General features: G+C 43.3%; 1 protein-coding gene across 3 annotated transcripts in view; it reads right to left on the reverse strand.

The window, feature by feature from the left end:
• Positions 1-3,316: 3,316 nt before the first annotated feature.
• The window catches only part of COLQ (collagen like tail subunit of asymmetric acetylcholinesterase), a 40,430-nt gene continuing 22,448 nt past the window's right edge, over positions 3,317-21,298 (reverse strand). For 2 of the 3 annotated variants that reach the window (XM_035318042.1, XM_035318041.1), the window contains 9 exons: positions 21,160-21,204; positions 20,618-20,653; positions 19,629-19,709; positions 15,422-15,518; positions 13,532-13,671; positions 10,591-10,800; positions 9,902-10,022; positions 8,035-8,137; positions 3,317-6,071 (listed from right to left, as the gene is read on the reverse strand). In XM_035318042.1, the coding sequence (XP_035173933.1) occupies positions 6,002-6,071; positions 8,035-8,137; positions 9,902-10,022; positions 10,591-10,800; positions 13,532-13,671; positions 15,422-15,518; positions 19,629-19,709; positions 20,618-20,653; positions 21,160-21,204 (903 nt within the window). In that variant the 3' untranslated portion in view covers positions 3,317-6,001. The remainder of the gene's footprint in view (positions 6,072-8,034; positions 8,138-9,901; positions 10,023-10,590; positions 10,801-13,531; positions 13,672-15,421; positions 15,519-19,628; positions 19,710-20,617; positions 20,654-21,159; positions 21,205-21,298) is intronic. The other variant, XM_035318043.1, reaches the window with a different exon arrangement.

The raw sequence follows: 21,298 nt of genomic DNA on the forward strand, positions 1-21,298 counted from the left end.
CTATTACTTTGCTGCTGTTCTGGTTATAAGGTTTGGTAAAAATTCTTAAGGATCTTTTGCTGTTTACCCACTGCTGGAGCAGGGAGTCTCCATTAATGACAGAGTTCTGCCTGCAGCCGGAGGAACTGCAGTTGGTGTCCCTCTCGTCCTTCCAGAGCTGTCAGTCGAGGAGCCATGGGGATGCTGCTTTCCTGCCAGGGCCCCCAGCAGACCCTGGTACCACCCAGAAGCCTGCAAGCATGAACTTCACTGCTTTCATGTGGCCTGTGCAAGTTCCTGCAGCCATGCCACAATGTGGATGGGTCACTTTTCTCAAAACAAGCAGGTCTGAGACTTAAAAACACCTTTTGCATCAATTTGTCCTTATACCAAGGCTCCTGCTCCAGCTATGGCTTTCCTCCAAAATATTCTTCAATTAATTTAGCATCTGTTTCCAGTGCTGGTGTTGTCAGCTCATCTGTAGTCTCCAGAGACCAGACGTGCCTCGCATAGTTTCCTATAGGTCACAGTTTTCCACTCGCTTCCTTGCCTGGCAGCTGGTACCCAGCCTCCTTCCCGCGGGCGCGAGGAAGACCCGCGCCGCCTGTGCCGTCCAGCACCCCGTGTGTCCCCGCGGCCTGACTCTTAAGCCATGCGCTCAGGTGTTCAATGCTGGCTGGCATACCACGTCCTGCACATCGGGTGGCAGGCGCATTTCCCAAAAGCCACAACGAAATGCTTTGCGTACACAATGGGGTGTCGTGGCTGTCTGCAAATCCTGCCCTGTGCCCACCACGGTGCCAGCGAGGGGCAGGCACTTGGCCTTAAGGAGTTGTCCCCTTCCTAGGGGAACATTGAGCTTCCCAGTCACCCATTGACTCCTGCAGGGACATTTCACTATTGATTTTCTTCAATTCAATAAATGTCCTGCCCACTGTTATAAGGATTCATATTCTCTCACCTTTAATTTACGGCATGGTGTCGGGGCTAGTTTTGCCCAGACAAAGTAATTAAAGTATTAATTCACGATTTCTTCAGCCTTTATTATTATCAGGCAATCAAGATATTTTCAGCTGGTGAGTTTGGAGCTGCTCTCAGGACAGGGATCATGCCTCTGTCCGCATTCATACTCCTCTGTGCACAGAACACCTCAAAGGGAACGCTGCTTCCAGCTATGAGAGGAGTAAATCTTTTTGACACAGACACTAAGAAGCATGCCCAAGCAGGATGTTCCTGCACGAACATAGCTTTTCAAAAATAACCATTTCTTTGGTGGGAACGTGGCTGCGGTGTCCTGCCAGCACAGGCCTGCGTTAAAGGGCTTTTGCTGGGGGCTTCAAAGTTTGGTGAAACCAAGAGCGTGTCTGGAGACCTGCCATGGTTTATATCCCTAAATAAATGCCATACAGAGCTGATCATTGCCATAAATCAGGGGTGTCAGGCGTGTGTCCTTCAGCCTCAGCACCCACGTCCAGTTGAGCCGTAGGCAGTGGGAATTCCTTCCACTCCGAAATGCCGAAGCCACGCATCGGCCCCTTTATATGACAGAAATTATGAAGCCTCCAGCCCTCATGTATCGATGTGCTAAGCAAAACAGACTGCCCCGCTGTGAAACCTGGCCACAAATGTGCCAGGCAAGGACTAGAACCCAAGCCACTTTGTGTCACCCACGCTGGCACTGCAGAAACCCCACCGCTGATAAATTGCTGACAGCTTCTTGACACCTGGGACGGGCTGACCTTTTCCATGGGGAGCTTTGTGCTTTATTCCGCCAAGCCTTCAGGCCGGCTCTAAAACGGGGTGGGCTTGTGAATGTGGGGAGGCTTTGCCTCTTTTCTCTGTGCCCAGCCTCTCTGGGCTGCTGCCCCACAGCCGGGTGCTCAGGGGCTCTGGTTCGACATGGTACAGCTGCAAAATGCGGGGGCATTTTAACATTTACCCAAAGTTTCTTCTCTGTGGCACTCACCACATGGCACCTTCTTCCTTTAGTGCCTCAGGAGTCCGATGAGGCTGCAACAGGCCGCTGGGCTGCGGCGTCAGGCAAAGCAATCGGCCTGCCATGAGGCAGGGCCAGCCGCCACTGCTGGGCTTGCTGCTGACTGCTCCTTATTCGGGGTTTCTCCGGCAGGGTGACCAGACACCTTTAGTTCCTCCAGTCAGCCTAAAGCAGAGCCTGCTTGTCCCCACGCAGCAACAGGTACAGCTCCCTGGCTTTATTTAGCCGCTGTAATCCCACAGCATTTCACACCAGATGTTGTCTGCTCAGAAAGTCCTGTCACCGACCTTGGGTTCACCCCAGCGGTCCCAGGCCGCTGCTCTGCGGTTACTGCTGGGGTTTGAAGCCGCTCTCTGGGCAAGCAGCAGTGAAATACCAGCTCGCCACTGTGGCCACAGGGTGGTTTGTATCCTTTATCCAAGTGCACTGGAGCACCATAGCTTAAATCCCGCTTTTTATTGTACCTCACGATTGTCTTCCCTGTGCTTTTTGGCCCATAATACACTCAGCTCCTGTCACCTGAACTATTCTGTTTCTTACCACAAACTGCTCACCATTCCCTTTAAACCCAGAAACAGCTCAAAATCCAAGCAGTCCTCAGCCTGAGCTTTCCCAGCCCTCAGAGCAGGAGCACCAGGTAGGTGTGAGAGCTGCCAGCTAAGCCGAGGGAAGTTTACAAAAGAAATACTATTGCCTTAAAGCACCAGGGCTGGCGGATTCCCCTACAAGATTGTTCCCTCCTTGCTCCACCACACATTTGCCGCTTTCTGTGCCTCCAACAAAGGGGGTGCACAGAGGGCTCCTCGTTCGGCACTGGGCAGGAAGGCTGTGGCAAAAGACATCTCTTTAAACCCCATTTTCTTGAGAAGAAGGTTGTGTTTGCCCGCGGCACAGTGGCTGACATGCACACATCCGAATGGGATCCTCCATCAGACACACAGGAAGCTGTCAGGGAGAATTAAGGGCACTGGAAGGATGGGGCTGTAACTCTGGGCTTTTTCAGCTCCAGGATTTGGGTTGCAGGAGAGAGGGAAGCAGGTACTAATGCAATTTCCAACAGGAGTATGCTCCTCTAATGCAATTTGGCATGGTTTCCCTTCAGGCTGCAGCCTTTGCTCTGCCGGGCTGGTGCAGGTCTGTCCCCACCATGTCCCCCCCCATGCCCCCTGCCGCACACCCAAAGGAGGGCTTTGCTCCTTTTTTGCCTTTAGGTGAGGGCTGGCAGCTCTCAGAAGCTGCACAAGCCCAACTGGAAGCTAATACTGTTTTTTCCTCCCCAGCATCTTAAACTGGACAATTATATTTAAAAAACAATAGTTGTAAAACACAAGAAGAAATAAGTGAAAGTAAGGAAATGCCAGAATTAAGGTGGCATGATTTATTGACATGAGCCATTAATACATGCAGTAGGTAACTACATATATTTAATCACATACTAAATGCAAGCTGGCTTTTTAGTATACATTTAATACAGCGCACAATGCAAGCTCGTACTGTTTCTGTATTCGCCTACAGCTCCATACTAATGATTAGAAAACCTTCCCACAGGCATTCGCTGCTACAAAAGGCCAAGGAACTGAAATACCTCAATCAACTTTTGACTTTGGTGTAATGCATTAAGAAACTCAGACAAGGAGGGAAGATCACTCAGAGCAGACTAGGCACCGTCCAGCTGAAGAATCCCAGGTAGCAATAAAGCAGTTACATCTGAAAAATGAGGAAGGGTTTTTTTTTACAGTCTTTTATGTCACAGATACTTAACACCTTCCCAGATATGTTTTTTTAATGCTTTATCATCTGAGGGGAACAAGGCATTATTTGTAGTAAGAATCTTGTTCCATGTCCTTTTATTTTTTTCCTAATATCTTCTTTCTGTTTGTTAAGATGCTGAATTGTTTGTGCTGTATTCATAAAGTCCGTTTAAAATCCATACTTTGTGAATGTTTTCTGACCAGACTGATGCACACCTTTCTGGACATGTGCAGCACATGACAATTCTACATAAATCACAATTCTTTTTTATGTTTCCTGCCTTTGGTGCGCTCAGCTTTACAACCTCTTTTGGAGGTAGGAGCTTTTAAAAACAACAGGACTTTTTCACCTTCAGCTTTGACCACTGGGACTACCAAATTTCTCCAGGACTCCAGCCTTTTGGGGGGCTGGAAGTGGAGTTGAACTCCTTGGAGGAGGCACCGGATCCCACCAGGATGTTGTGGTGCTGCTGAAATCCACGGCTTGCACCAGGGCAGGAGACTCAAAGGCAGCTCTTCCAGTGCACAGACTTCCAGAGCTTATGGCACGTTCCTTGCCCCATTGGTTTCTTGGCCTTTTATTAAGACCTCTGATTAAATTTTAAAAAGCCACAAGAAGTGTTGTGAACTAGTGAACTGGGCTACAAATGTTGGTGGCTCAGCTTCACAGCAGCACAAGCAGCCCAGGTAAGCAATAGCCACAGAGTACACTTGTTTTGTTTATTTTTCATTTAATTGATGATTTCCAGTATCGCGTTGGACATGCAGAGTTAAAATCTCCTATACAGGTGGTAAAAGTTGTACATATTTCTCAGTTGCTTTAATGCGTTATCATCACAAAGTAACATCCACCTTTATTTAACCTTTACAGAAGTAACTGTGTAAGTGCAGCTGGCATTGTTACAAACAACTCACGCATTTCAAGCGTTCAAGTGCAGCATTTAAGGCGAAGCAGAAAAGAGTGGCCTGTATGAAAATAACACTTTGATTTGAGGCTCTTAGTCCTGAATTCCACGTATCTCTGCACCATTTTCTTCTGTTATGAACTCTTTTGCACATAACGTATTTAATATGTAAAATTTGCTCTTTAATGCTTGCTAATAAATAAGTATATAATTACCCTGACTCCCATCAGAGCTAACAGAGTTGACCAAACCTGTGAAAAACAAATATGTTTGTACATTATACAGCACAAATGAGCACCCACAAACACTCTAGGCCAGGATTTGTTTCACGGAGATACAAAAGTGAGGAGGCACACTGGGGTACTCCAGACACGATGGTGGGAACCGAGAGGGGTCGGCACACAGGGAGAGAGGATGGGGCGCAGCTGGCAGAGGATGAAGGTCGGCTGGACAAGGGGAGGAGAACGACAAGACCTTGCAGCACAGAAACTGGAGTGAAGACCACGCGTACATGGTTCTGTTGAGCTTTCAGGAGGGCAACCAGCACTGCCCCAGTCCTTTTGGGCTCACGCAGAACACAGCCGGCTTGGCAAAGGTGTAAAAAGGAAATAGGCTCATCCTGTGTCACACTGTTTGGCCACTCCGGCCTTTGTGGTCTGCAGGTTCAGACCTGGTAAGACAGCTTGCATTTCTGTGGATGTATGCAGACAGATGCAGCCCAATTTCTTTGACTGGAGGCTTTTTGTCCCATCTGCTGATCTTTAAAGCACTTACTGAAAGACCCCTGCTTGTTCAATCCACAAAGGCGTGCAGCTAACCTTAATACTGCTGAAGTCATCATCACTCACGTGGATACAACACTTAGGAAGTTCACATTGTAATAAAAGAGAAAGTCTCTATAAACACCATGTCCAAGATACACTTTGTGTTTATGCTGAGAAGGTTGAAAAACAAAAACCCTGAAGAACTTAGGCTGAACAGTGCTAAGTCGAGGTAATGTTGTCTTGTTACATGATATTCCTGGTTAGTGACATTCAGTTTCCAGTAGCATTTGTGATAGAGCAAGTTCCCACACACAGCCACTCAAAAGTCTTACTGGCAAACACTGACATTTTGCTATTAAGACAGGATGCAGTGGTCCTATTTTTTCCCAATTCCACTTAAAAAAAAAGAAAAGAAAAGAAAAAAAAAAAAAGACAAACATCTCAAAATGGCCATCAGCAGCATGACATCTGTTTGTTTTCACACAGAGGTGGGTTTTTTTCTTCTTCTTCTTTGTCTTTTCTCCTTGTTCCAGTCCTTCCTGGATAGATGATAGTGTAGCACCTAGCACCCCGTGACATGTGGGGTGCTGCCCACCTCTGCTCCCCTCATGTGAAGTATCGGCACTGTGTGGAGTCGATGTAGCAGTAAGAAGTGCATCGCAGTTTTCCGTAAGACCTGAAATAGAAGAGAACGTCTCAGTTCCAATACACACCATAGCTCATGTTACATAGATTCTGGATGCAACTCTCTGTAGGAATCAAGAACATCACAAAATGCCAAGTGAAGTGACATATAGCAACCAAAATAGGAAGATAATTTCCAGCAGTGCTCTGCTGTGCTTTCCCTTGTCAGCAAAATAAGAGCCCAGGAGAAACTATGAGCAAAGTTTTAATTGCCCATAATGTCAATTAAAAATACAAATACAAAAGACATCACTGCACGGGAGTAGGTGCAATGGGCCTTGGCGCTCGCCCATGAGAACTGTGTAACCAAATATCTGAGGATCTGAGTTAAGTGTTTTTCTAGTTATTTCCATTAGTTCCAGCAGGCATGACTGTGCCCGTCTTTCCTTTAATTTATTTTTCATGCACTTGAAATAATGATAGTGACAGATGCCCACCTTCAAACTAAAAACAGGCCTTTAAAAAGGGCCCTTGCAAAATACAGGAAAACATTTTTTTTTTCTACTGACTTATACCGAGCTGCAATGATTCTACCAACTGAAGACCTGACCAGAGGTGTTGAAAAATAATAATAATAATAATAATTTTGATGACTTTTTATTGCTACCATATGTCCAGGTGAATAACCCACCCATCAGATGATCTACAAGCTGTAGAACAGGTCCATAAAAATATGTCCTTGGATAACCCACATTCTCAGAAAAACAACAACAAAAAATCTGAAGTGAATGCGTGTGAAATATGAGGAGAAATTTGAAAGCTGGAAAAAGTAGAAAATGGGAAAATCAGTTGCAGCAGAGCTCTTGGAGAAGAGGGTGCTGTGGGGCGAAACTCCCGCTGCAGTGCCAAGCTCACTTACTCGTCCCACTTTCCTGATGAGTCACGGCTTTTTCTTTGATTTAGCAGATAATCTGCAGGCTGCACGCACAAAGATAAAGGATCTCAGCTGCTCTTCACAACTTGATTATACACGGAAAATAGAATTTATAAAAATTTCTCAAGCTTCTGCGGGACTCTATTTTTGGCAGCAAATTTAAGACTCTTAAGATGGAATAGTTTTCATGGGAGAGTAGCTTCACACTGTCTGCAGTTGGGAGCTCTTTAAAATGTCTCAGGCTGTCAGGTTTGCTAGTCTCAGTTCTAGTAATCTCTTACACCAGGAGTGCTCCAACAATTGCAGTGGAAGGATTAGCACAGCACTTGACTTACAAAGATGTCCTGTGGGTTCTTATTCCTGTCAATTAGCACATTATTCTTCCATGAATGATGAGGGCTCTGCACATAATTTCATTTGCAAATTAAATGTTTCCTGTTACCCAGTAACAATACCTGACAGTTAAATAGGAGGCGAAATGCTGACCAGAGGAAGCTGTTTAAACAAAGGCAGAGAATGCAAGTCAACAATAAGCAGATGTTTGAAATGAAGGACACTGCTAAGCAGATGTATGTCTTTGCATCTGCTGAAAAGTCAATGAATTTTCTGGTCTTTGGAAAGGCTGATAAATAAATGGTAGATTCCGAAACCAAGATAGCCCTGGAGCACTCACTAAAAGTCCAGGAGTTTGTTCAGAGGATGTGGTTTGTTGTTTTGTTTTCTTTTTTTCTTCCCTTCAGTGCAATCATCTCTTCATCATGGTCTACCCTACTCTAGGTATGTTCTGGGTATTAATGCAATGAGAATGTCAGTGAGTGAGGAAATCTTTGCAAGCAATGGGTAAACATATGCCCATATGATCATTCACTTTGTACCGTAGGAAGCACGTGATTATAACTGAGAAATGAGATTCAGCCCTTAAAATCAATCATGTACAGAAATAATCTGTTAAGGTCTTTCTCCACCACTTTCTCTCCACCACTGTCCCAGTGGAACAAGGTTTATGTGGGTAGTCCTTTTCTCTTTAATGTTAAAGGTGAAGCAAAAATAACAAACCAAAGTGCAGACCATTCATACGTACCCAGGGAGATATGTTTTACATGTCAAATATCCAAAATCCTTCCCATCGCAGTCTTCAACCCCCTCATGTCTGTAGCCATCTCCACAGTAAGCACGGCGGCATCCTAGTGAAAAATTGAGAAAGAAATATCTTCATAAAACTTAATATATAAAGGATCTTGGAGAGGCAAGTGGAACTAGATTTTTAAGGGTAAAATATATACCAAGGCATTTTGTGGAGCGCTTGACTGGGATGTAGGCTGCAGTAATCTGTGGGCTGTATTTTAACAATTGGACTTTGCTTTTGATGTCTTCAACTTTCTGAGTATAAATTGGGAACAAATTAATTTAGCTAAAATCCCTTTGATATCTCCTCAGAGACACTATTAAGCAATAGATTAAAGGGACATTCAAAAACAGGGAGTTTACACAATTTAAAGTGGGTCATTTACAAATGGAAATGATTAATTGATTGCAATGAAGACCTGTTTGTTAGAGATTAATGCTTCTAAGAACAACAAGCCTATTTGCAATTAAATCCACTTACCATTTGGTTGACCTCTTTTGATACAGTCACAAGATTGTAAGGATGACAATATGGTCATATTCAAGTAATGTGTGGCACTAAGGGACATGATTTAGTGGTGGGACTCAGCAGGTCATGTTGATGGTTGGGTTTGATGATCTCGAAGTTCTTTTCCAACCTTAATGATTCTATGATGCTATAATTCCATTAAAACTCTTCAGGTCACATCAGTGTCTGAAGTTCAAGTACTGCAAGGCCTCTATGGACCTGGAGTTCTGCCCGGTGTACAGCACAAAGCATTATGATGGACTTCCAGATGCACAACATGCAATCTCACAGGCACTAGAACTAATGAGCACTATTTTTCCTGCATGTTTGTTCCCCATGGTTGATTGCAAATTCTAATTGGATAATTTTCTCATGCTTAGAGCCTGGAGAGCTCACTCTCACTGGATTGCTCTGTAGTCAGGTAAGTTTAGAGGGACATTTATTTATACATCTATGCTGTGGGGAAGGAGCTAAGTGGTGAAAACGAGGTAACTGAAAGGTGGATGTGAAGGCTGTGATAGATAGCTGCTTGCATGCCAAGCTTATACTGTGTGCTCTTCTGTGCTCTTTGCTGTTACTGTCCACAATGAGCAAAGCAAGAGGAAGATTGAGTAGACAGGAATCAAATGTTTTGTAAAGCTAACACTGAAGGCAGTGGGCTGAAACCTTCCCTATGCGGGCAAATAATCAAACCCAAAGTGGTTTTATAGGAACCGGGATATGGCCTGTTATTAATCTAGCATACACAGAAAACAGAATGTCTGTCCTAAAAATGACATAGAAAGGCAAATAGCACACTGAGCACTTGAACTACCAAAACTCATCCCTTAGGGTTTCAAACTGATGGAAGAAGACAGCTCTAGTGCCTGTCTGAAGTGGTTTCAAGGTTCACTGGAAAGGTACACTACATATCTTAGTCAGAAAGTCAGCCTCCCCCTGGAAGGTTCAGGAATAAAACGATGGCTGGATCTGGCCCCTGGAATGCAGGGGGTTTGCTCTGACTGCAGATACCTCTGCCCGGTCAGGGACATTGCCATACAATCACAGAACCACAGAATCACAGAATGGTTTGGGTTGGAAGGGCCCTTAAAGATCACCTAATTCCACCCCCCTGCCATGGGCAGGGACACCTCCCACTAGACCGGGTCTTGATGAGAAGCACCTGGGGTCACTTCTGTCTTGTGCATGTGTGTGGCATCCGCATCATGGAAGACCTTGATTTTGGTGCTATATGAATTGTTCCTGTCATCACGCGGAAATGACTACAGCACCTTCCATGGTAGGAAGAGGCTGCTCTCGACGTGCTGTCACTTACTTATGCAGTCATCTGTCACAACCGCATTGCCATCGTCACACTCTTCCCCATCCTGGATGATCCCATCTCCACAGGTACCGCCATCCCCAAAGCGGTAATCCACGGGGTAGAAAGGGCTGAGCTGGTCAAAAAAACACACCACAATTACCGTGCAGGACTACCAGCAGGCTGGCTCACAACCTGAGGTGACAAACTGTGGGAGGCGGGTCCTGCAGACAGGTTTCCATATCCCACTCTTTGATGGGTCACACGGTTTATACAAAATCTGATTCAAAATCCAGTTGAAACAGTAAGGATCCCACTGCTGATTTCGGTGGGACATAGTTTAACTCCCTGAAGCAGTAAGGAAATACATGGTTTGATTTGCAGGGCTTGTGTTTTCCCACAGCTCTGTTCCCTGCTGAGTTTTGTGTTATTTTGTGTTAAATCAAAACTGTTCTTTACTAATGGAATTCCCCAAACTCAGTTCACCAGTTGGTTCACAAAGATTTTAGCAAAACCTGGACCACTGATGAGTTAACGTCTCAGTAACTAAGACTGCTGTGAACATAAGCCATAGAATTAGGTACAGTTGTGACAGTGCTGTGACAGATTGATTTTGTATGATACCTTAAGTTCAGAATTTATCTGCTGTATTTAAAAGTGAAACATATGCCCAAAGTTTTCCAAAACCACAGTCATATTTTCACCTGGATTGGGAGCCATCCAAAGGTATCCTTGAAGTACAAAGATCTCTGATCTCTTCTAAAAGCTAACGCATTTTCAGTGTTTAACCGGTCCAATTCTTCTTGATTATTCACCACAAAAATCTGGGGTACAGAAAAAGAGGTGATTGGTAACTCTCTCAAGAAGTATTTTGAATTGTCATGGAATCCAGTTCTGCAGACTGAGTTATGTATCTGCAAATATATAAAGAATTGCCAGAAATTTTGTTTGTTTGCTGAAACAGAATGTCATGTAAGCCTTGGGTGAGAATATGCACACATAAAAATATTAGCTTGCAATAGGTGAGAAACGCTAATCTTCAAACGCTAATGGTCTTTCCTGAGTACCCAGCTAAGGCTCCAGTGACCCCTGTTTCAACATGCACACCCACAGACAAGGACCATGCTAACACTTGTGCACCATCACTGCTGAGAACAATTTCCCAATGGTTAGACGCTGGAACAACTGCAAAATCCATATGGGCGTAAGTGGTCTTTGCGGGTTTGTCTATTTTTTTTAGGCATGTTTGTGGTTACAAAATAAATAAGTCATTGCTCAGTGCAGCCTTCACTTATCTTTTGCTACTTTGTACTTCGTTTAGATTTAATTGGCATTGAAATTCATGTTTCTTCACATGCATATACTTTAGTCTAAATTCAAGTCTTCAATTAAACAGAAAAAAATCAGTACAAAATGAAGAGAATTAGAACAAGCTTCTCATTTTTTTTTTTTTTTTGTAATGTCTCATTCACCAAAATTGTACGGGGCATTATGAAATAATCTCTTCCTTCGGCAGCTTAATCAAATTAATTTTAGTAAAATTCAAACCATTTTTAAATTAAGAAAAAGCAAATGGAACGCTTTTGAACAAAATGGATTTAGGTCAGAGCCTTATTCCCACCAGCATGATCAGAATTGGCTCTTTTTAAAACAAATTACCCTGAAATTTTTACATAGCAGCATATTCCCATAGCCCCTGACATAGGCCAATTTCATTAAAGAAGCACCGAATAAAAATGCCTTCAGTCAGAATGAAAGAAAGCAAAGAAACAGAAAGCCAGCAACACACTGGTTCTGTGGCTGCTCAGGAGCTGAATTCCCAGCGCCAGGGCTGTAATTTCTCTCAAAATCAATAGCAGATCTGTGCCCTCTGAAAATCCCTCTTACAGATACGGGCCTTTGAAATTGCAAAGGATTTAAAAACCGGGATGAATCACAGCCAGGGACAGAAAAGCAGCACTTTGTTTCCCCCCCTCCTCTGGCGGTGCTGGCACGGTCCCCGCTGACGGGCGAGCGGGTGGCTGCGCTGGGGCCACGCCGCAGGGGATGGAGCAGGGCTGGAGCCCTGGAGCACCTTCTCTGGGTCTCTCCCAACCAAGTGCAGCTATAGCAACCCTGACAACAGCCTTCGAGTGGCACAAGGCGGATTTCTAAGCTGCCTCGTGGGGATCCGAACAGAATAAATAATTGCAATGTTAAGCTCCCTGCCACTCGAGGGAGTAAAACAAATGGGGCAGGCAAGCGGGGAGCATTCCTCAGCAGGAGGAGGCTTGCCTCTTTGCCATCCCTCATTCCTGAGAACAGAAATGGCACTTGATCATCATCAGATGAGGGTTCATATAGATATTGTAGGTTACATATATTTGGTGTAACTACACTCTTATTGCAATCTTTTAAGATCTAATATTAAACAGTGCCTGGGGGAGAAGGAGGGTGGTAAGACCTACACAGAATATTGGGAGCCTTACTCTTTATCCTATGAGTTCTCCATGAAATACGTGATATTTTTTTGCAACAGAGCACAGCATGATGCATATGCACCTTTATTTCATGCACTTCCTTCTGTCACCATTGAGTTTTAAAAGTAACAGGCCTTTTTTGTAATGCACCAGGGATGTGCAAGCAGCTGAGAAGACTTGGAGCACACTCATGCAGAAGATTGAGCTCAATGACCCAGTTTAATGAGCAGTGTGGTGAACATGTCCCTTTCTCACACATTAACAGCTTTCTGAAAATGTGACAGATGGAAAAGTTAACAAAGCTAATCACCGCGTGTTGTCATTCAGAGACCACTAGGCACCAGACAATACCCAGTCCCTTGAGTGGCAGGGCTGAGCTCGTACACAGCGGCAGTAAAAGGTAGCGTTTTCATTGCCGATTAAGGAAGCGATACAATGCACAGAACAGTAAGGCAGGGCCCAGCTGAAGAAGAAGGACAAAGATGGTATTTACAGCGACCCAAGAAATCAAAGATGAAAAACTGCTAGGTCTTGCTCTTTAACGTACTTTGTCCAATTTGCTCATAAAAATGCTTCCAGGAAAGCTAGCAATCAAAATTAGCTATGAAAAGTGTGCGTCTACAGCCAGCAGCTCAGAAGTCTGACTCCATTTTTGGCTCAATGTAGAGGGTTTGTGTTTTGGGAGAATGCTCTGTTGTATATGTGAAATGTTTGACTCCAATATTCAGCTCTGAAATCACTGTCTTTGCAGAAGATAAAAAAATAAACAGGAAATAGATATTTCCTTCACCAACTAATATGAAATATATTTAAATTGACTGAAATAAAAATAACAGATTATGTGTGTAAAAGTAAGGTGGAAGAGAGCTTCCTCAGGATCAGAGAAAGGTTTCTAAAAATGTGCCACATTGGTGGCATTGGTGGCATTGAAATGTAGCTGCTAAAAAACATTGGTGGTGGTTTGTAGCAGCTGCATTTCAGCACCTCAGTCACACAACCTTCAGAATAGTTATGAGACCAAACACTTTTGCACAGACTGGATCTCAGAGGCTTTGGATACCAGAGATAACACATTGCCCACATAAGCAATATTTCCTGTTAAATACAAATTAGTAATGAATAGAGCACTTCTTGTAATAAAAGTACGTAAGAATTGTTCATACCCTCTCCCAGAAAATCTGCTTACCGCAGGGACTTTTGGATAACTGTGTCCAAACACAGATTCCTCATATGGTGGATTGTTCACATTCTGTGGGGATCTGCAGAGACATCTCCCTGGAGGTCCGGGAAGTCCTCTTTCCCCTTTTGGTCCTATTGCAAATTGCCCTAGAAAGTAAAATACCTGATTGCCCTGTTATTAAGTTAACATACAGAACACAAACACAGCCTCAGTGGAAAAAGTATGGGTTGTGTGAGTATATATATATTTACATAAGTTTAGAGATACACACACCTCCCACCAACTCCACTGGGAACTGATGGACATGTTTACCAGAACCACCAGTTCCAACACTTCAGGAAAAAGACCTGAGTTTGTTCCACAATCATTTTCTTTCAGATCACTTTTTAACCATGGCCAAAATGTCAGTTTTCTAAGGATTTTCAGATAACAGTCAGCCTGGTTGAAATTCCAGAAATTCAGATCATGACGCATACAGAGATCACTCCAGAACACCTCTGCAGTGGCTTTAGTAAGACCTACATAGAGTCAGTCTCTGCAGACATCCAGAACACATGGGAATTGTGCATTTGTACAACCACTTGAGCATTTCTGCTTCAGAGGTTTCTGTACAGGAAAACCCTACTATGAAGACAGGAGTGCTACAAATTAATACTTTAAAACCTAATGCTTTTTGACTTTCAAACTTTGGCAAGGATGCAGTACTCTGCAGAATTAGACTTTGAGCCAATGTGTTCATACTGCAAGCAGTGACATCATTACAGGAAGGTCACTTAGGATAAGAATTTATATTCTGGAGGAAAAAGATGAGCAAGCCTGATACATAAAATTTCTGTGGACAGAATAAATCCTTTAAAAAGTAATCTCAGGATCCTGGCTGCCTTCCCGTTGGCACGGTGAAAATTCTGCCCTCTGAAAACTTCCAGCTAATTTACTCAGGATAAAGATGTTTCGTAACGGGAGATGTGAGATATGGGTAGAATTTGAAGCAGCCCCCAGCTTCACAGATGTACCATTTCCATACTACCCCTAGGAAAAGACTTCCTGCCCATTGGTGTGAGCAAGGAAAGAAAAAGGAAGAAGAAAAAGAAAGGTCATTGAAGGGCTGCAGTACAAACAGCTGTTGTCCATTTGACCCAGCTGCAGTTTTCAACTGAGTTTGCTTTTCTTTTCAGCATGTATCCAGGTTGGGAAAACCATACCTGAAACATTCTCACTGAACATCACAGGTCATGTATCCATCCTTCATGTCTACACTTGGTCTCACAAGAGAAAGCAAGCTGCCCAGAGATCATGTGAGCACAGAATTTTGAAGCTGTACAACTATCAGTTACCAGCTTTTCTCATGATTTCCACAACACACTCAAATGCAGACAGCATAGATCTACAGCACTTATTAAAAAGAGAGATTTTTTTATCACCCTTTTCCCCCTCTAACTCCTATCCTGATCCTTGTTTTAAGTCTCATCTGTTTTCCTTTTACAGAGCTGCACAGAGTAAGCATGTCCTGGCTGATTAGAGATCACAATCCTTCACTGTAAGCCAGGACATCTGGAGAAGCAGCAGACCTTTGATGATGGAGATTAACTAGTCCTTCCAAGGCTGCCAGATAGCTTTTCATCATCCCCATCAGCCAAAGTCCCAGAGGAACCACATGGGCCATGTTTTTGCTTTTATTTGAGATATCAAAAGTTATTACGTAGGCTTTAAAGTAAGATATAAAGTCCTTGTAATGGATAAAGAAGGTTTGACATGACTTCAGGAGAAATCCTCTCCTTACTTTTGGTGGAGAAGCTCTGCACCCTTCTTTGTACTGGAGCTATATAGGCATATGTGCTGAGTCAGGAGGTGCTGGGAAGGATGCACACTGCTTCAGACAACCTGATCCCTGCTTACCTGATCCTGAAGGTCCAGGGGGGCCTGGCTGGCCGGAAGGACCAGGTCTTCCAGGTGGGCCCATGATACCCACAGGTCCAATGTCTCCCTTTTGTCCCTAGGAAAGAGGAGATGTTTATTTGCTAAGCTGTTAATAATACACAAGATCCCCCAGTCAGCCTTTCAAGAAAGGCAGGACATTTGCCTGTAGGAGCATGCAGCATGATCTCCACAGCCACTTCCCCGGGAAAGGGAGGGGTTGTCCCTTTCTGGGTGCAGACAGAAAAGTGGGTCCAGGCAGGACTTCTGCTTCTGCGAGTGAATGCAACACAGATTGCTCTGTGTGGAGTTGGGAATCACCCTGTTCTGACTTCAGTCATTCAGGGGCTATCCTTCAAGGATGACTTTTTATCCGTAGTAGTTCCCTAGGAGTCAGTGCAGCTCAGAGAGAAATGGCTGGCGGCACTGAAATAAGTGATCCTGGAAATCCTTAAAAAGCAGCTCTGACTTCTGGATCTTAGCCTGAGTTTGCAGGGCTGACAGAAAGAAATTGATTCATTTTGTCTCCAGAAAGAGAAAATTCAATAAGGAGTCATCAAGGGTTTCCACATTGACATTTCCCCGGGCTGAGGTGCAGATTTTCAGAAGAACACTAATTACTTTGAGACACACTATTTTTACAAGTAATTTAGAGCCTCAACTCTTGTATCACATTGACTTTCACCGTGGATATACCTGTGTTAACAAAGCACTGCAAGGCAAGCAAGGGCTTGGTTTTACAGAAGGCAAACTACTGTGCAGCCAACTGCGCTGCTGTATGCTGACAGGTGATATTCTTCTGGTGCCTTATCGCTCAGTCAAAATGCTGTACAATTACCTAAGGAAGATTAATTTACATACAGTTGCCATACAATAACTAATTTTCTGTAAAATTAGCCCTAATTTGCCTCCGGGGAACTTGTTTGTGTAGTCATACCTTTAGGGGTTTGAAAGTTTTACCCTAGAACTGTTCAGCACCTTCCTATTTTTGGGCCTGAATTTAATATGGTGACACTTATTAAAAATAACTATGTTTATCTTCCTGCTCATATACTCTGAGGCTTGTATTTCTCAGATTTATATTTCAGAAGCACACTGGATAGCTTAAAGTTGAAATATTGATTTGATTTTTAGTTAACAACACACATTATTTAGCAAAAACAAAATGATGTGTGCCGCATTATCATTCTTTTAATGCCAATGAGATGAATTCCTTCAAGATGGTTTAATTCCATGGGCAGATGGTGGGCAATTGCATGTCTAATTTCAGATTAATGAAGCATACATAGTCATATATGATAAAATAATTTGTTGTTATATAATATGTTATACCCCATTAATATGTTTGAATACACTTTGCACCATTTCAACAAGTGAAGTTTTTTGTTTGTCTGTTTTTATGGCCCATAAAGAACTAATTGAATATTTACTTAGTTTAATCCTATTAGATAAGCTCTGTGCCATCAAAATATTCCAGGATTTATGTGAGTGTCAGCGATGCTGATCACTAATTACTTCTTATGTTACACAACACGAATGCACAAAACCAGCAGACCAAGATTTTGTAACCCCTGAAGAAGTCTGCGGCAAATCTCATTCCCTACACAATAAGGATCCGGCAGAGGAAATCCAGTGCCCATCTAACATGTACCACCTGAAAACTAGCTGACTTGTGTCTCCTGCTTCGAGGAATGCTTGCTTAATGTTCTCTTGCTTAGCACAGGTAGATTAATTAATTGCAGAGGTGATATTAAATATCTTTGCCTTGTTGCCTTTCATGTGTGCCTACGGCATTCAGAAAAGCTTTTCGCAGGAATGATATTTATAGTCATCTCCTTCTTTTCCAAGTAACGTCCCTTAAGTCATTCCTCCTCCACGACTGAAACCCAAAACTTGCTCCTTGGGGGTCAATTCCCAAGTCACAAAGCTTTGGAAGTTGTGTCGGTGTTTGGGGATGGTGAGACTTGTGACTCTCACCTCCTGGCCACCTTTTAGGAAAAGCTTGCCCCAGAGGCAAAGCAGAGTTGAAGAAGTCAAGGGGATAATCAAGACGTATCTCAAAATGGAAGTGGAAATGACACCTTCCTAATTTAGCTGCTTTCATCGGGGATGTCAGCTGGATCAAGGGACAGGAAATGGCTCCATGCTGATGGAAACTACCCTCTCAGCTGAACAAACAGCAAGGTAATTACAGCACTTAAAGGCAGCAGCCAGACCCACACAGCTTTAAAATGCCACTTGCAAGGTTTTCTTTCCAAAAGATTAAAAAAGGAGAAAAGAAATAGATAGTTCACTAATTACAGAAAGAGAAACCCATTTTTTTGTGCAGAAGATCAATGCTGAAATTGCTTTCAGGGCAATAGGAAGGCTTGTGTACCAAGCCTTGGGCCAGGAAACCCTAATTTAGGGCCAGACTATAGTTCTTTTAGTCCCACTGATTGATGCCCTAAACTTTGACATCTTATATGACCACTTTTTGATCCAGACACTATGTAATGTACCAAAATGTTTAAGATCAAGTATGAAGTCCTTTCAGAAAAAAAAGGGACACTGCACTGTGTCCCTGCTGATTTGCAGGCGCTGTGTCTGCTCTTCACCTTACACTACAGAAAGATATTCTGCTCTGTGCACATCCCCTTTGGCAGGACAAATGAGCACAATTTATAAATAATAATAATAATAATAATAATAATAAATCAGCAAGAGAGCACAGCCCACATCAGCTCTTAAAATCTATCAAATCAAGGACAAAAAAGACATTTCTTCTGGGTCACCTATCAGACTTATATTGCACATATATTCCTTATTTGGTGGCTTGTTATTCCCACCCAAGACCCGATTTTGAATTTTTACCCACACTGGGTATTCTTTCACTTCAGATATTAGCTGACAGCATTAGAGCGACAGTGAAGCAGGGTTGTGCCTCTGTTTGTCATGCTGGGCATAACCAGACTGCAAATTAAATGCTTTCAGCTGATCCTATTAACCACTGCATCTACAGGCTCCTGTATCTGAGCAGATGTATGTTAAAACAAACACTGATGTAGCAAGAGCTTGTTCCTTTCCCTGTCAGAGGAAAGAAAAAAGCATTGCAGGTAGCAAACCAAAGGGACTGTTCTTATCGGGCTGACTTTGTGCCTACCGTCCCATTGCCCTCACAATAGCATTGCTTAAAACAAACGCACAAGGAAAGATGCAATTAAAGAGATTCATTTGGTCACTTGAATAGGTAACTACATTAACATTGCTGCCTCCTTGGAAAACACTGTTTTGGAGCAATCAGGATCACATTTACACAAAATTTACAATTCATCTGAAAGTCTGAAAAAAAACAATTCTGTCAACATAAGTATTTTGAGCGCAGAATAAGGAGCGTTTGCCACCACCCCATTCCTGAGCAGCTTCCACTGAAGATTACCACCCTTGAGGTTACTATGTGTCTTCCGGACCTTTCTTAGAGACGAAGAATCCGTCCCTGGCATGCTGTACTATGGTGAGAAGTGTCATATAAATATCTTAGTCTAACAAATCAATCTTGTGTAAGTATTAACAGAGGAAAAGGGAGAAACCAAGAGGGTGTTTTATTACTCTGACTCTGTATCACCACACTTGGGCCTGGTCAAAGCCTGACTGAACCGAACAGGTACTTCATGGTCAAAGCATCCTCCAGGAGGGCCCAGCCACAGGCTCGGGACCTGGCCAGACACTGGGTGCACCCTACTGCTTGTGCTAGAAGCCAGGGATGTACTACAGGACTGGGGTGTGTATGTGTAGACCAGTGGTTTGCATTGTCACATACCACACACCAGCCACATGCCGGCTACTGCCCGTACACACAGTGTATGGCCTCCCACCAACTCTCCCAACCTCCCACCAACTCTCCAGTCATCAGGTGGGATTTGGAACATGCCTTTGTGTTGTTTAGGATTCAAAGGCAAGGTTCAGGGTCTGCTGAGGTTATACTCAATGGGTTATCAAGCCAGGGAAAATGTTACTTTAGCCATGCTGCACAGCAAGAGATATGAGTGCTGTAGATAAGGCCCACGCATGCATGTGAGGTGCTGCAGTGCTTCTGCCCCCTGCCAGTGGGACCAAGCACAAGGCACCACCACAGAAGAGACCCCGCAGCCATACGCCATGACAACACAGATACCAGGAATAATAGGAATAGAAAACATCATGGTCCTACTTGTTTGCCTCGTTTTCCAGGTCTTCCTATAGGTCCTCGGTGTCCCGGTGCTCCAGATTGTCCCTTGGGGCCCATCTCTCCCTTGGTGGGTGTGAAGGGAAGGAAGCAGGACATAGGCAGAGCAATGGTTATACATGCCTTATACAGTTCCTCTAGATAATGCTGGCATTGTATTTTTCTTGAAAATTCACAATTTCAATCACATATTTTAAAACAAGGGTAAAGCCAAAAATACGTCTTATAATTCACCCAATTTTCCCTGAAAAATCCTTCCCTAAAGAGGAAGCTAAATGGAGAGGCTAGCAAAACTCTCTGACCATTTTGACAATATTGTGCTTTGCTGTTAAGATGCCCACATAATAAAGTCTCCACCAAGAGAAAAAATGGTGGATTCATTCAACCATTATTTATCCTAATTTTAGAGATAAGATGCAATTATGTCATAAAATTTTCCTCCTTTAGGACTTCTGTCAATAAAATAACATTTGAATTGTGCTTGTTTTTCAAGTACAGAATGATGATATCAACACTGGTCAGGATTTTCACTGCTATTTGTAGCAGTGCTATTTTGATTTAGAGTGTCAGGAAGGAAATGTTTATTAGCTCCAAGTGAAAAATAAAGCCAACAATAAGGCCAGCCATGAATCTATAATCAATAGTTATGAAAATGTTAATAGAAGAAAGATTATGACTACACCTATGTTCTGGGGAAGAAAAAAAAAAAAAAAAAAAGAAGAGAAAAAACAAAACAAAACAAAAAAGACAAGCAACTAAAGTTCAGGATTTTCTCCTAAGGTAAAAGAAAACAACAACAATAACAGGAAAAAGAAAAAGAAAAAGAAAAAGAAAAAGGAATTTGATCACATCCAAAAATGTTGGTCATTGAATCAAGTATAATTTTCAGTGCCTTATGCTTTCCAGGACATCCCTGATTCGTTGACCCTATGCCAGCACTTACTGCAATTCCCCAATGGATCATGCCCACTTACTTTCTGTCCCAGCATCCCAGGGGAGCCTACTTCTCCCTGCAAAGTAAAAGGAGAAAAAGTGTCAAAATAATTGGAGTGATCTTTGACAAACCAGCACCAATTTAAGCCTTTAAGGAAGAAAGGACAGTGACATGTAGTGATATCAGAAAAAAAAAATACTGTGATTCAGCACTGCAGGAGACACAGTAACTGGAGAATTACAAGCAAGGCTGTTCTGTAAGGGCCCTTGTACGGTAGCACTATTCCTCTGTCTGATCCTCTGCAGCCTGCTTCCTCTCAGGCAGAAACATACCAGTTGTGTTTTTGTCCACAGGTCACCCTGCATAAGTCAAGAGTGTCTCATCAGCCGGGTACACGCCAGGGCTGGTGGGGCACATGGACACAGAGTTCCACATCATATTGGGCCACTGCCTCCTTGCCCCCCCCAGGATCATGCCTCCATGCTCCCTTTCTCTGTACCACCCCTGTTTTTTTAACTATCAGAAATACATCAGTCTTCATGTGCTCATTCAACAAAAACTCACAGCCATCTGGAAAAGTACCTGGTCTCCTTTAACTCCTTTGTCACCTCTGTCACCTCTGGATCCCTGGGGAGAGATAACAGGGTGGCAAAAGCTTAATTACTACAATTTCATGAGGAAGAAAAAATATTTCTCCTACACGAGACATTATTTGTAGTGG

Source organism: Oxyura jamaicensis, chromosome 2 (genome assembly GCF_011077185.1).
Source record: "Oxyura jamaicensis isolate SHBP4307 breed ruddy duck chromosome 2, BPBGC_Ojam_1.0, whole genome shotgun sequence".
Lineage (NCBI taxonomy): Eukaryota > Metazoa > Chordata > Aves > Anseriformes > Anatidae > Oxyura > Oxyura jamaicensis.